General features: G+C 34.1%; 1 protein-coding gene across 2 annotated transcripts in view; it reads left to right on the top strand.

The window, feature by feature from the left end:
• Positions 1-659: 659 nt before the first annotated feature.
• LOC106458044 (protein lin-54 homolog) overlaps positions 660-11,973 on the top strand; it is an 81,457-nt gene continuing 70,143 nt past the window's right edge. For both annotated transcript variants that reach the window (XM_022384312.1, XM_013917501.2), the window contains exon 1: positions 660-743. In XM_022384312.1, the coding sequence (XP_022240020.1) occupies positions 725-743 (19 nt within the window). In that variant the 5' untranslated portion in view covers positions 660-724. The remainder of the gene's footprint in view (positions 744-11,973) is intronic.

Below are 11,973 nucleotides of genomic sequence, written 5' to 3'. Positions count from 1 at the left end.
ATTTGTTTTGGGTCATGGTACATCTTGGCATATGGTCACCAGGCTATAACGCACTACCCTAAATAAATACAGATAGAAATAAGTCCAGACAATAAAATTGATAATAAACGTCGGTCGTTTTTGTGTAGCATACTGAAATGGTATAGCAAATTTGCAAAGACTTGAAGGGGCCTTTATTCTAAGAACTAAACTAATCCTTCAGAGAATAACCCCTCCTTTTTAATCTAGTACAGAATATAAACCAAAAACTGATTTGATGGCATTTTAGCCAGGCAGTTTATGTTTAAAGAAATTAAATGTTTATTTGAAAACAGTCATGAATGAAAAACAGGAAAAGTTATTGTTAAAACGAGACTTTTGTCTGTTTATTACCATTTACATTTCAATATTTAATAATAAGTAATATAAAATACATTTATAAAAAACAGGAAATAAAATTCTTTAAACAGACTGTCTGTTTTCAGGACCATATCAAAATTCATTTAAAGCAATCAAAAACAGGTTAAATTCTAATTATAGAAAAACATTTATATTTCATTCCTTCCGTTAAAACTAAATTGTTATTGATCATACATAAAATATGTAAACTAATGGCAGATACTTAGTGAAATATTAGTAATAAAGATGACCTTCGCGTAATAGTTTGGGTTCAGCTTGGAGAAAAGGTGCTGAGAGGAATTATGGGATGGTAATGGAGGGCGCGTGATTTTGAAGACATACAAGTATGCCTAATCAGATACCTGGTAAAAATAATTGTTTCTAAGCGTATTTTTATGTAGTATAGCGCATTATTACCGATCTTATATAATTATATGCTTTTATAAATATACGCTACTAAAATTCTAGGGATCTGGTGTTTTACAGGTGTTGTATCGGGTACTAGTACCACCCCTTGCTTGAGCCTGAGCAATGGGAAATTTGGGCCCCGCTGTATAAATAACTATGAAAAGCCAGCTGGAATTGTATGGAGGGTGTGGTTATTTTTATAGTTTATATTCCACTGCTTTTTCAGTATGCAATCGTAATGTATTCCATAGTTAATATCTAACTTAGCTGGTACAAACTGTCTATTTTTAAACAGACATAAAATTTTTATTTTATATTTAAGAAGACAAAATTACATGATTATTATAGTGCGTATTACCCTGTTTACCAAATTGCAATGGCGCGTCATTCAACTATTTCAAGGATTGCGCATGAACGTGGCAGTTTTTTGTAAATTAAGATTCTTACTCATGTTACGAAGATGCAGTTATTTTTATTCTACTTGCAGAAGTTAAATGCATAACAAATCTCTGAGAGGTAATATGTGATGTAACGTAGTTTAAATTAGTTTTGCAAAGTTAGGCTTGGATTGTATAATATCTCATTATACTTATAGTTTTACTTAGAACTTGGAGAACATGAGAAAGTAAGTTGAAGGCTATTTGGTCATTCAAGGTCACCTCTTTACCCATCACAATAATGAAGCAAAACATCAAACCAAATTAAATGTAATATTTTACATCTATATACCTACCTTGATATCTAATAAAGGTGTGAAAGAAATGTGTGCAGAGAATGACCACTAGATCACTAGGCAAATCATTGCACATAACTAGTCTGTAGGATAACTCAGAAAACCTAAGTTTTAATTTGTGCCTAGTAACATTATTTAATAGCAATAAATATATGTAATATAATATGAAGTCAAGAGAGTTTTTTTTTCCTCTAGGCCTAGCTTTGAAGTTTTGTAAACAAAAATATGAAGCTTTAAACACAATGAAATAAATAACTATAAAGTGTGATAGAATGTTTTATTTTATAGTTATCTTTCCAATTTTTTTTTAATGGTATTGGAATTTTTTTCTCCAAAATAAAAGTTTTAAGAGGACCCTGATATTGTTAATAAGCAGATACGTTTTGAATATTAAAATGTATACTTGAGTTTAGTTATATCTGCTTCTGTATACAACTCGTTCTTCATCACATGACATAATAACATTCTGGATAACAGTTCCTTATTGTAGTTAAACTTAATTTTTTGATTTGCTCAAAACTTATTGAGCTATATAATGCTAAGAATAATTAGGTCCCTTGCTTGTTATAACGTGATATTAGGATCCTCGAACTTCTTGGTTTAATCTGGTTTATAAGGTTTGCTGATATCAAGGCAATTGACAGTGTTAATGCTAAAATAATGTATTTGAAAACATTTGCAAGCTGAATAAAGTACACTCTGGAACTTTCAAAGTGTACTATAATATGGATAAATGTAAACATTATTAACTGTGGATTGAAGTAATTTGGAATATTGTCTACAATTCTGGTTTCTTTAATCATTTAAGAAAGGTTATTGACTTGTTGAAAAGGGTTCAGAGAGAGGTTACTAGGATAATTCTGGAGTTATCTTATAGGGGTAGGTTAATATCTTTTAACTTGTTTTTCTCTTGTGAAAAGTACAGTAAGAGGTAATCTAACAAGGGAATTGGTGTATAGAATAATATAACCTACAGACACCAAAGGACCATTTGTTCCTTCAAGGCTGTCTTTTCACACTCATCCTTGGAAGAAGTAAAAATTTATACCCACCCTTTACTTGTAATAAAGTCATCAGTTCCCTTTTAAACTCCACTATTGCCAATTGCAACTAATTCTATAAAAATAGAAGAATTAGTTATTTCTCTAAAACCAAATATGGGTTTAATTTTATTTATTCTGGGAGTGGTTATGCAAAGACAGCCTTGAAGACCAAATGGTCTTTTGTTGCCCATGTCTTATAAACTGTATGTGTCAAAAAAATATGGCGTGTATGTGGAAAAAATTGTACATGTGGGCATTAGTACTTAAAGCCTTTAAGTGGCATTTTTGGCTAGTAAAATTGGACTAGTGGAGTCCTTTGGAGTTATGCTCATTTTTTTGTCGAATTTGATTGGTAATACTAAGATGCTAGTAAGTGTTGATTCAGTTGAAAGTGTCTAATTCATAGGAACTGTAGCAGACTCGGTAATGGAGCCACAATATCAAAAGTAGTTTCAGTATTGAGAATGGAATCTTAGAAAACAGTTATTTCTTGGGTGATAAGAGCATAGATGTTTTGAAAAATGAAAATAGGATTTAAGTGTGATTGGGCCCGGCATGGCCAGGTGGTTAGGGAGCTCGACTCGCAATTTGCGGGTCACAAGTTCAAATCCCCGTCACACCAAACATGCTCGCCCTTTCAGCTGTGGGGGAGTTATAATGGGATGGTCAATCCCACTATTCGTTGTTAAAAGAGTAGCCCAAGAGTTGGCGTTGGGTGGTGATGACTTGCTGCCTTCACTCTAGTCTTACGCTGCTAAATTAAGGAAGGCTAGTGCAGATAGCCTTTGTGTAGCTTTGCGCAAAATTAAAAAACAAACAATTAAGTGTGATTGTTAAAATTCTAAAGCTGTTGTAATTCCAGTAATGTGTCAGGAGCTCTCTTGTTCATTTGAAACTGTCCCATTAATCTGGTCAGTTTATCTTTTCACTGAAATTTACTGTTGATGGCTTATTTAATCATTGTTTGCTGTTGAAAAATTTTTTCCTTGTCTGATATTAAGAAGAAGTAAATCAGTTTCTCAGCAAATTCTATCTTTCAAGCTTCAGAATAGTTTTTAACTGGTTTATAACTCCTCAGATCTGCCGCTTCTAACAGCCTGAATTCTGACTATCATTATAAGAAGAAAATTTTCTTAAAGCATGTGTTTCATCTGTAAGTTTTACATAAGTCTAATTTTTGGAATGACAAATCTTTCAGTTGGTTTCCATCTGCAGTAAATCTAATGTCAAAAATAATAAGTTAAGAAAATATATTCTGAAGAGTTTAAATGATATTAGAAAAAACATTCCAGATTTAATCACAAATGTTTCATATGCAAGTGCAGAACATTGGAATTGGAGTAATTTACTTTTGTAAAAGTTTTTGCTTAACACAAAGGCTTGTTTGTTCTTTTAGTTTATTAAAATTTACTAAAAATGTTTTAATGGACATTTTATTTAAGATGGATACCTAAAATCTCATTTTAATATAAGACAAAAATTGTTAAGAACTTAAATATAATTCAGAATTTGCTTTATTCCTCTTCTTTCTGTGTGGAAAATTAAATAAACTTTGGGTAAATTATTTTTGAAGTAGCTAAATATGATTTGACACATGGGGTAGTGTTCATTGTTCTTGTGCTTAGTTGTGTGATGCCATCTATAATAGTGACTGTTAGTTGTTGCAATGCAGTTCGTCTAGTACATGTTCTACATTTTGTGTTAGTACATGCAATAAGCATATTAGCAGGCTTAAGTTTTTTGAGGCAAAAATATAGAATGTAATCATCTTTCCTTGTGATGATGCATTTAATTTGAGAAATTAATGTGATCTAAAAGGAAAAATTAAGATGTCCAAATTCATAAAGCCTATCTTTGTAGCTTAAACAAATTAAATGAATTGTTTTAGTAGTTCATTTATAACTTTTCCAGGGCAAAGGGACCCAAACAGAACACACTACTTAAAATAAGGCCTCATTATTGTTTATACAGTGTTACAGTGACCTTGTTCTCAAATTACAATACTTGAGTAGAACCCTATTTTTATTTTCCCCACAGCTAAATACATAAGCAGAAGGCTTAAGTGTTCTATCAATGGTTACACCTAATTTTTTTTATTTGAAAGACATACTTAGCAGTTACAGAACAGTTGAGAGTTGTTGATATGGGCAACCTGCTAGGTTGTCCATATCAAAGACTTTTTACATAAATTCTTCTTCTTTTTTACCTCAACATCAATGTTTCTTTCACCCAAGAAGTAAATTGTGACATGTCCTATTTTGCAAATTTCCAGACCAGGGTGCATAAAGCATGCCCATTGATGGGGTTGCACTGTTATCATACTTTTTTTTAACAAGTATATGGATATGAAAGGCTAAATTTAATTTGAATTTGGTGTTTTGGTTATTTTTTAAAATGTTTTTATGTTTTGAATTACCACTATAGAATTTGTTTGAACTTTGTCTTGAGCATTGAATGAAATCATAGATGAAAAAATTTTCCTGCTAGGAGTCTGTTGCTTTACAGGACTATGGCTTGGTTCTTCACTGTGAAACCACTACTGAGTAATTAGTTTATATGAGGTAGGAAAGGTCGTTGCACTGTAACAACTGTTGTCATCAAATAAACTGTCTTGATTTGATTAAGCAAATTGCATTTGTAGAAATATGAAAATCTTGTAGAGAGCCTTTTTGATCACACAGTTTTGAAAAGATGTGGCTACAGCTTAAAATAATAACCTGTGTTGGATGGTTACATTTGATTTATGCATTTGGAAATTGAATTCCAAGGTTTCATAGGGAGTTGTAGTCTTTTTGTTTTCACTTTGTTGAGTATAAACATCTTTAAGAATTGTGTTCTCATGTTCAAGATGCCCCTATGTCTTTATTTTTGATATAATATCAGAAACCTTCAAAACTGGCTCAGCAACCAGCATTTTTTTCGATCTTCAAAGAGGAGTGAATAAAATATCATGCTTCTTTCACCAAAAAAAGAAGTTGGTATCCTCATTTGATGTGATGGGAGATAGTGTATCCAGCTAAACACTTTGTAGTGAATGAATTGTATGAATTGGCTATGTAATGTTAAAACTTTTAAAACACAAGTCTGTTTTTGGTGCTGCAAATAATTGTTTCAATATTTTGTTCAGTTGGAAATATAAATCAGTATTTAATGCAGTATTTTAATCACACTTGATTGGTACTTGTCAAGATGCAGAGAACTAAATGATTTTCTTCTTACATAGGGATCACTACCGCTTAAGTTTCTTACAAATTCAGTGGCACTGTCAGTTTTACTTGCAGAGTCTTTTGATTTTTGGCTAATATGGTTTCTGGCTTGGTTGGTAAAGTTATAGATAATTTAAAAAGCAATTAAAAAGCTCCAGAGCAAAGTTCATCTATTGTGATAGCATTTTTATGGCCATTATAGAAATGTATTGCTTGTAATATTAGCGTGCCAATGGCAGTGTGAATAGTTGAATAGCCAGAGGTATGTTCATTAAAACTTTAACTGTCAAAGTTTTATAAAAGTATTGAGTGTGAATCATTTACGATTGGTGACTATTCTAAAGTTATTTGATGTAATGTGTACCATATCACAGAATTGTGTATAAAACATATCCCTATGTTTTAACGGGTAAGGACAAACAAAAATGGTAACTCTTATCATTAGACTCAGAAATGTGATATTTACTTCAAGATCAGTAATAATCACTTGCATTAAGCCACCTGTAATGTGCAAGGTTTAATTCCATTTGGAAGTTTGTCATTCACAGCCCAGTAAACTTGCGGTCTATTCACTAGGTATGAATGTACATTAATACATTGTGTATGTATATCAGTTCTTATTGGTACCAATATTTAAAACTTGCATGTTATCAGCATTGGAAGGTTGTACATGTACCTTTTATGTCATTCTTACAAAAGTATGAAGTTTTAACTACAACTTAGTCTTATAAAAATTGCTTCGGTTTGTTGTAGAAATAATGTTATCAGTCAATCACTGTGTGTTTTAGCTGTAATCAACTGAAGTACCTACTATGTAAATCGATAAATTATTACTGCTCTATAAAGCCCTGTATTAGTGATGTGAGAGAGATGTAATTATCAAACCTTAAATTCAGAAATGCTTACTTATTTCTCCATACAATGAATAATTATTACCTTGCACCACTGCTGTGAAGATTTTTGTGCAAGCCACAAGACTTAAAGTTCCAATCTCTAAAAACATTAATTAACATGTACTGCACCAGATTATAATGTAATCATCATTAGACTAACCCTCCACCAGTAGCAGGATGACGCATCCTGTGTGTGCAGTAATCCCCATGAGCATTAGCATTTGACAAACACTTATTCTTTCCTCAGCACTCTTTGGTTCAGATGTGTTTTTTTATAGAAATTAATGGCATTTTTGCTTTTATTATTTAATTTTTGGTACCATTCATAACATAGTTTTCTTTTTCTAATTGTCTTGATTATGAGAAAAAACATACCAAATTTTAAACATTTCTGCTAGAACTTTGATTCAAATTATATTCAGTTTGATTTTTTCTTTTAATTAATTTGTAATTGTGGGAAACATGTCCTATTGTCTGTGATTAGGTTTCTTTGACAGTACTGGTTCCCATTGTTTTAACTCAATTTATGGGTTTTATTAAGTACTCGTCAGTGTTGTCATTTGGCCAATAACCTAGTTCTATTTAATATACCAGGCTAATTTTTATTTCTCAAAAAACAAGGTAGGTTTCATGGATCATCTGGATTACACATTTAAGTTTCCATGTTTCTGACATCTTTCGAGGTTCTGACATTCATCGACAGGAGTCATCCAATGCTTTAATGACAATTGGAGGTACTCTGATGGCCAGTGATATTGCAGCTATTGGGATCTCAGATAAAAGATTCCTGAACTCCTGCTTCTGTTACTTCAGTTGAGTCTGCCCCATCTTTTGACAAGTTTTACTAGTGTTGTTTCCATGCTTGCTTTTGTTTGTAGTTTTCTCTTCCAGACAAGAATCAGATAATTTAAGTTTTGTCTTTCATTGCATGGATTACACAGGTATGTGTCTTGTTTTCTCTTTCTCCAGTGTTTTTTGCTTAATCTTCAGTTACCATGTTGTATGAACTTCCATTACATGAGTCTTTTGTTTCATCTTGGAGATATCATCATCTTTTTCTCTCTCATCTCCTACTTACTCAACTTTTTTGTTATCTGTCTACGCTTCACCTTCTTTTCATGGTTTTAAATCATGACCCTGTCAGCTTTACAGGGAAAACTTGCACATATCTACAAGGTTTGTGCTTTTATATATAGATGATTTGCTTTCTTAGAAATTTTGAGGGAACCATGAAAATTTAAAGAAGGATGTTTCTTGTATTACTATATGTATAAACCATATAAAGCAATGTTTTATAGTTTTATAATGTGTCACTAGGTGGCAAATATTTTTGTTAATACTCATTTATTGCCCTCTTTTATACCCTTATTATTACTGGCTGCATGGTTGTATGATGGACATTTTGTCATGCTTTTTTTCTTGAAATGCAGAGATAACTTTGCCTTCTGTGATAAATCTACAAAAAGAAATGGTCACTGGCAATAGTGCAAAGAAAAATATTCTTTAGATAGGCCATACGGATAGTGGATATGAAAAACTGACATTCCTAGACATTTATTTTGTATTTTTTGTAACTGCTGTATGAATTATGGAAACAGTGGCAAAAAGGTCTTTTGTAATCACAATGAGAAGGACTAACAACCTTTCGGTTTATTTTCAGTAACCAAAACCTACTAGATGTTGAGCCATAGTGCTTACAAGTCCTGTCACGAGAACTTTGCTAAGAAAAAGCAAAGCCAGAAAAAGAAAATACAGATAGCCTTTTCAAAAGCAAGATTCCAAGTAACCTGAAAATTGATGAAAATTAGCAAGAAACCTTTGGGAAAACAATACTGTTGTGCTGAATCCAGTGCTGAAGTCTAGAAAAAATAGTGACAGAAACATGCAAGATAAAAGTACCTTTACAGAGTTTGTCAGATAACACTGCAAGAAATAAAAGTGATAAGTCTGGGAAAAGAAGTATTGAGCAAGCAGGGTTACTTTCACCAAGTGCTAGAGAGTTACCAGCCAGTTTAAAGAAGTCCAAAAAACCAAGGATAATCTCAGATATGGACTGTATAATGCTGACAAATAAGAACATAAAGGTTAAAAAGAGAGTAGGCCATTTGGCCCATCTTGCTCCTTTTGTTGTTGGTCCAAGAATCTCATTAAGCTGTTTCATGAAGGATCCCAGAGACTCAACTTCAACAAGATGGTTGGGCAGTGTGTTTCAGACACCCGTGACTCTTTGTGTAAGGAAATGCCTTCTATTATCAGTCCTAAATGCATTTGCACTTAATTTCCAAATGGTCTCAATAGGGACCTTTCAAGGTAGTAGAAGCATAAGGCTCTTTTGTTTAGCCTGCTCTTTGTCTGGGGGAATTTTTTAAACTTATGTTTGCACATTTTTGTATATGCATATTTCTTTTGTTTTTGTAGTGCAACTGATAAAATATACACTGTTAAAAATTTCCAGTTTGCTTCACTCAGCAGCATACATATTCAATCTTGGTTATTTTGCTCTTCTCTCACCCTTATACTTGTTTTCAATCTTGCTCTTGGTTTTCTTCTTCCATTGTGTCACAGTTAACTCAGTTTCTTTTTGGGTGGATGTACTTCTTTGGGATGCCTTATTTTGTGACATTTATCTCTCTCATTCTTCTCTCGGGGATCTCTGTGTGGCACCCTTTTTTTGTGACAAGGTTTTATTGGGGCATTTCTTTGGAATCTTGAGCTAATTTAGCTCATCAACAGGTATTTCTGCTCACTATTCTTGCCTGTTTGATCAGGGGGGTCCATCAGATTTCTAATCCTGTATAGCCTCCTGGAGTTTGCCCCCTCTTCTGTTCCTAGTTTTCTTCTTACTATCCAGCCCCTCCCCCTCCTGTGAGGGCTAGCCATTGCAAGTTTTGGAAGTGACTTGTTTCTGAAACCACCCTTTGGCTCCAGTCCAGTGAGATCTAAGCTCTCTCACTTCATGCAACTGTGGGCTCCCTTAGCTGCAGACTACTGGGTTAATGAAGTGCTTTCTTGGGCATTTCCCCCTATTTTTCCACTCTCCATCTCATCTGATGAGAATGCAATAGAACAATTCCTCAAACTCACTCTGGGATTTTAATCTCATCTTTTTGTTGTTCCTTTGAAGATGGGGGTTGGTATCTTGTCATAGCCCTGTCCTACTTGAACCAACTTTGGTTTTTCCTTGGTTCAAGATGGATGGTTTTCTTACTCTACAGTGAATACTCTCCTGGGATGTGAATGACCTGGATTGAAGTATGAGATGTTTTCTCTATATCACAATTTGTCTGCCCATGTTTCGCCTCCCTTGGTTTATTCATGATGATTAAACATTCAATTCACAGCCTTTCCTTTCAAGTTAGCCCATGTGTTTTTTGTTGGGTGAAGTGGACTTTTGCTTGGAGTTTAGATTCCAAAGGCTGTTGTTCCAGTAATATATGGATGTTTGGCTTCTACTTTACCCATCCAGTATGGCTTCCATTGTTATTTGAGAGTCATCTTATTTAGGGAGGCTGCTTCAGCTCTTCAATTCAGTCTTGACCCTCATCCTGTATCTCATTCACTTTGGTATCTTTCTCACTTCATATGTGAGGCAGGCACTGTTTACTCTTTTATGTCATTGAGCTTTTGATACCAAGACTTTCATGTTTCCTTAATTTCCTACACATAAAAATTGGTCTATTTTGGCAAATCTTTCTTCTCTTGTGTCTTTTGTTCTTCTTGGAAGTGCTAAAATGTGTCCCCTTCAGTGTATTCTTGCCAGTCAATGCGGGTATATACAGAGATCCACTCTTTTCTTTTCACCTTCCGCTGTTGTGGAGGCCAGCTCAATTCCACACAACTCTGGACATTCCTCTTTTCTCACCTCTAATGGACTTGCATCTGTTCAGAGTTCTCCAGGGCTAAGCAGTATGTCAGAAGGTTTATAATATTCTCATATACAGATTTCTATATGCTGATGAGCACAATGCAGGTGGCATATTGTGTTGCTTTGTGCTTACCAAATCTGTTAACCAGTGCCTCTGTTCAGATGGGGTGAAGTTCTGGATAGTTGAACCATTTCTGGAGTCTGGTCTGATATGGAGTGTTTTCTCCATATCTGTATTCCTGATCTTCTGTCTCATCTGTTTGGTCTTATCAAGACCATTCAGACACATTATCTGTTATTCCTTCCATCTATTTACAAGGAGGCAGGAGACATTTGTTCTTGGGACCTCTGTTTTTCTTGCTCCAGACAATCATATTCTGCCAACCTATGTGACATTTTATAATCATATGAAAGATTCTTTTAATAATGTATTTTACTCTACTATCTCTCCAGGGTGAAGAGTATTTCCTGCTTGAGATGGATGCAGTCTCCCTCCAAGAGATGCACCAGTAGGATACCCCCCCCTTTCTGGTATATAAATAAGACGCTCACAACGTGACGGAATAATGTGTGTGTATCAACGAACGTCAACAATACTTCTGACTGCAGTTCAATTACTCACTATCTCAAACGCTATTTATAGAGCGACTGTTGAAAATAAGTGTATCGCAAAGTTGTATTCGGAAAGAATAAACCAGTTTTATTAAGTAAGGACTTGTGTCGCTAAAGTTTCGTCGGAACGAAGTTACGGAAACTTAATTAACGAACGGAGACGTAACATTATCTTATCTTTTCGACTCTCTAGACACCTTTTTAATTTTAAAATCACTGTTATAAGCAAGTAGGGGAGACCGGGGCTAGTTGTTACAGGGGCAAGTTGATACAGTGTTTCTAGCTCTTCTTGAGATTAATAGACGACGATAGTTCATGGACCATCGAACACGTGTTGCGCAAGCTTTGTTTTAATTGCGGCATGAATAAGATGAGTCACGAAATAAAAAAGGTATGTACATTTTCTGTTTTTGCATACCTAAACTAAAAAAAAAATGTCTGGGAAATATCTATTTACTCTTTATATACTGTGTTTTGATATTGTTCTTATTAGTTGTAGACTTCGATAGTTAATACCTCTTAATATACGATAACATTGAGTTATGTTGTTTTACGATGAATTAGTATGGAGACATTGTTATACCCCATGTCGATATGGGGCATGTTGTTACAGCGTGTAACAACATGCCCCAAAGTTCATCAAAAAGGTGTAAAGCAAGTGGGGACGATAACCTCAGGTGAAAGAGGTACACTTGTGACAATTCTTATTGCAGTCAATGCATTAGGAAACAGTGTTCCTTGTATGTTTATTTTCCCACGCGTCCATTTCAAAGATCACTTCCTAAACGGGGACCAGCTGGATGTATCGGTGCAGCATATCCTTCAGGTTGGATGA

The sequence above is a fragment of the Limulus polyphemus genome, unplaced genomic scaffold (assembly GCF_000517525.1).
Source record: "Limulus polyphemus unplaced genomic scaffold, Limulus_polyphemus-2.1.2 Scaffold20, whole genome shotgun sequence".
In the NCBI taxonomy this organism is placed as follows: Eukaryota; Metazoa; Arthropoda; class Merostomata; order Xiphosura; family Limulidae; genus Limulus; species Limulus polyphemus.
Note: the sequence above shows the minus strand (reverse complement) of the source record. Positions and strands in the feature narration are given on the sequence as shown.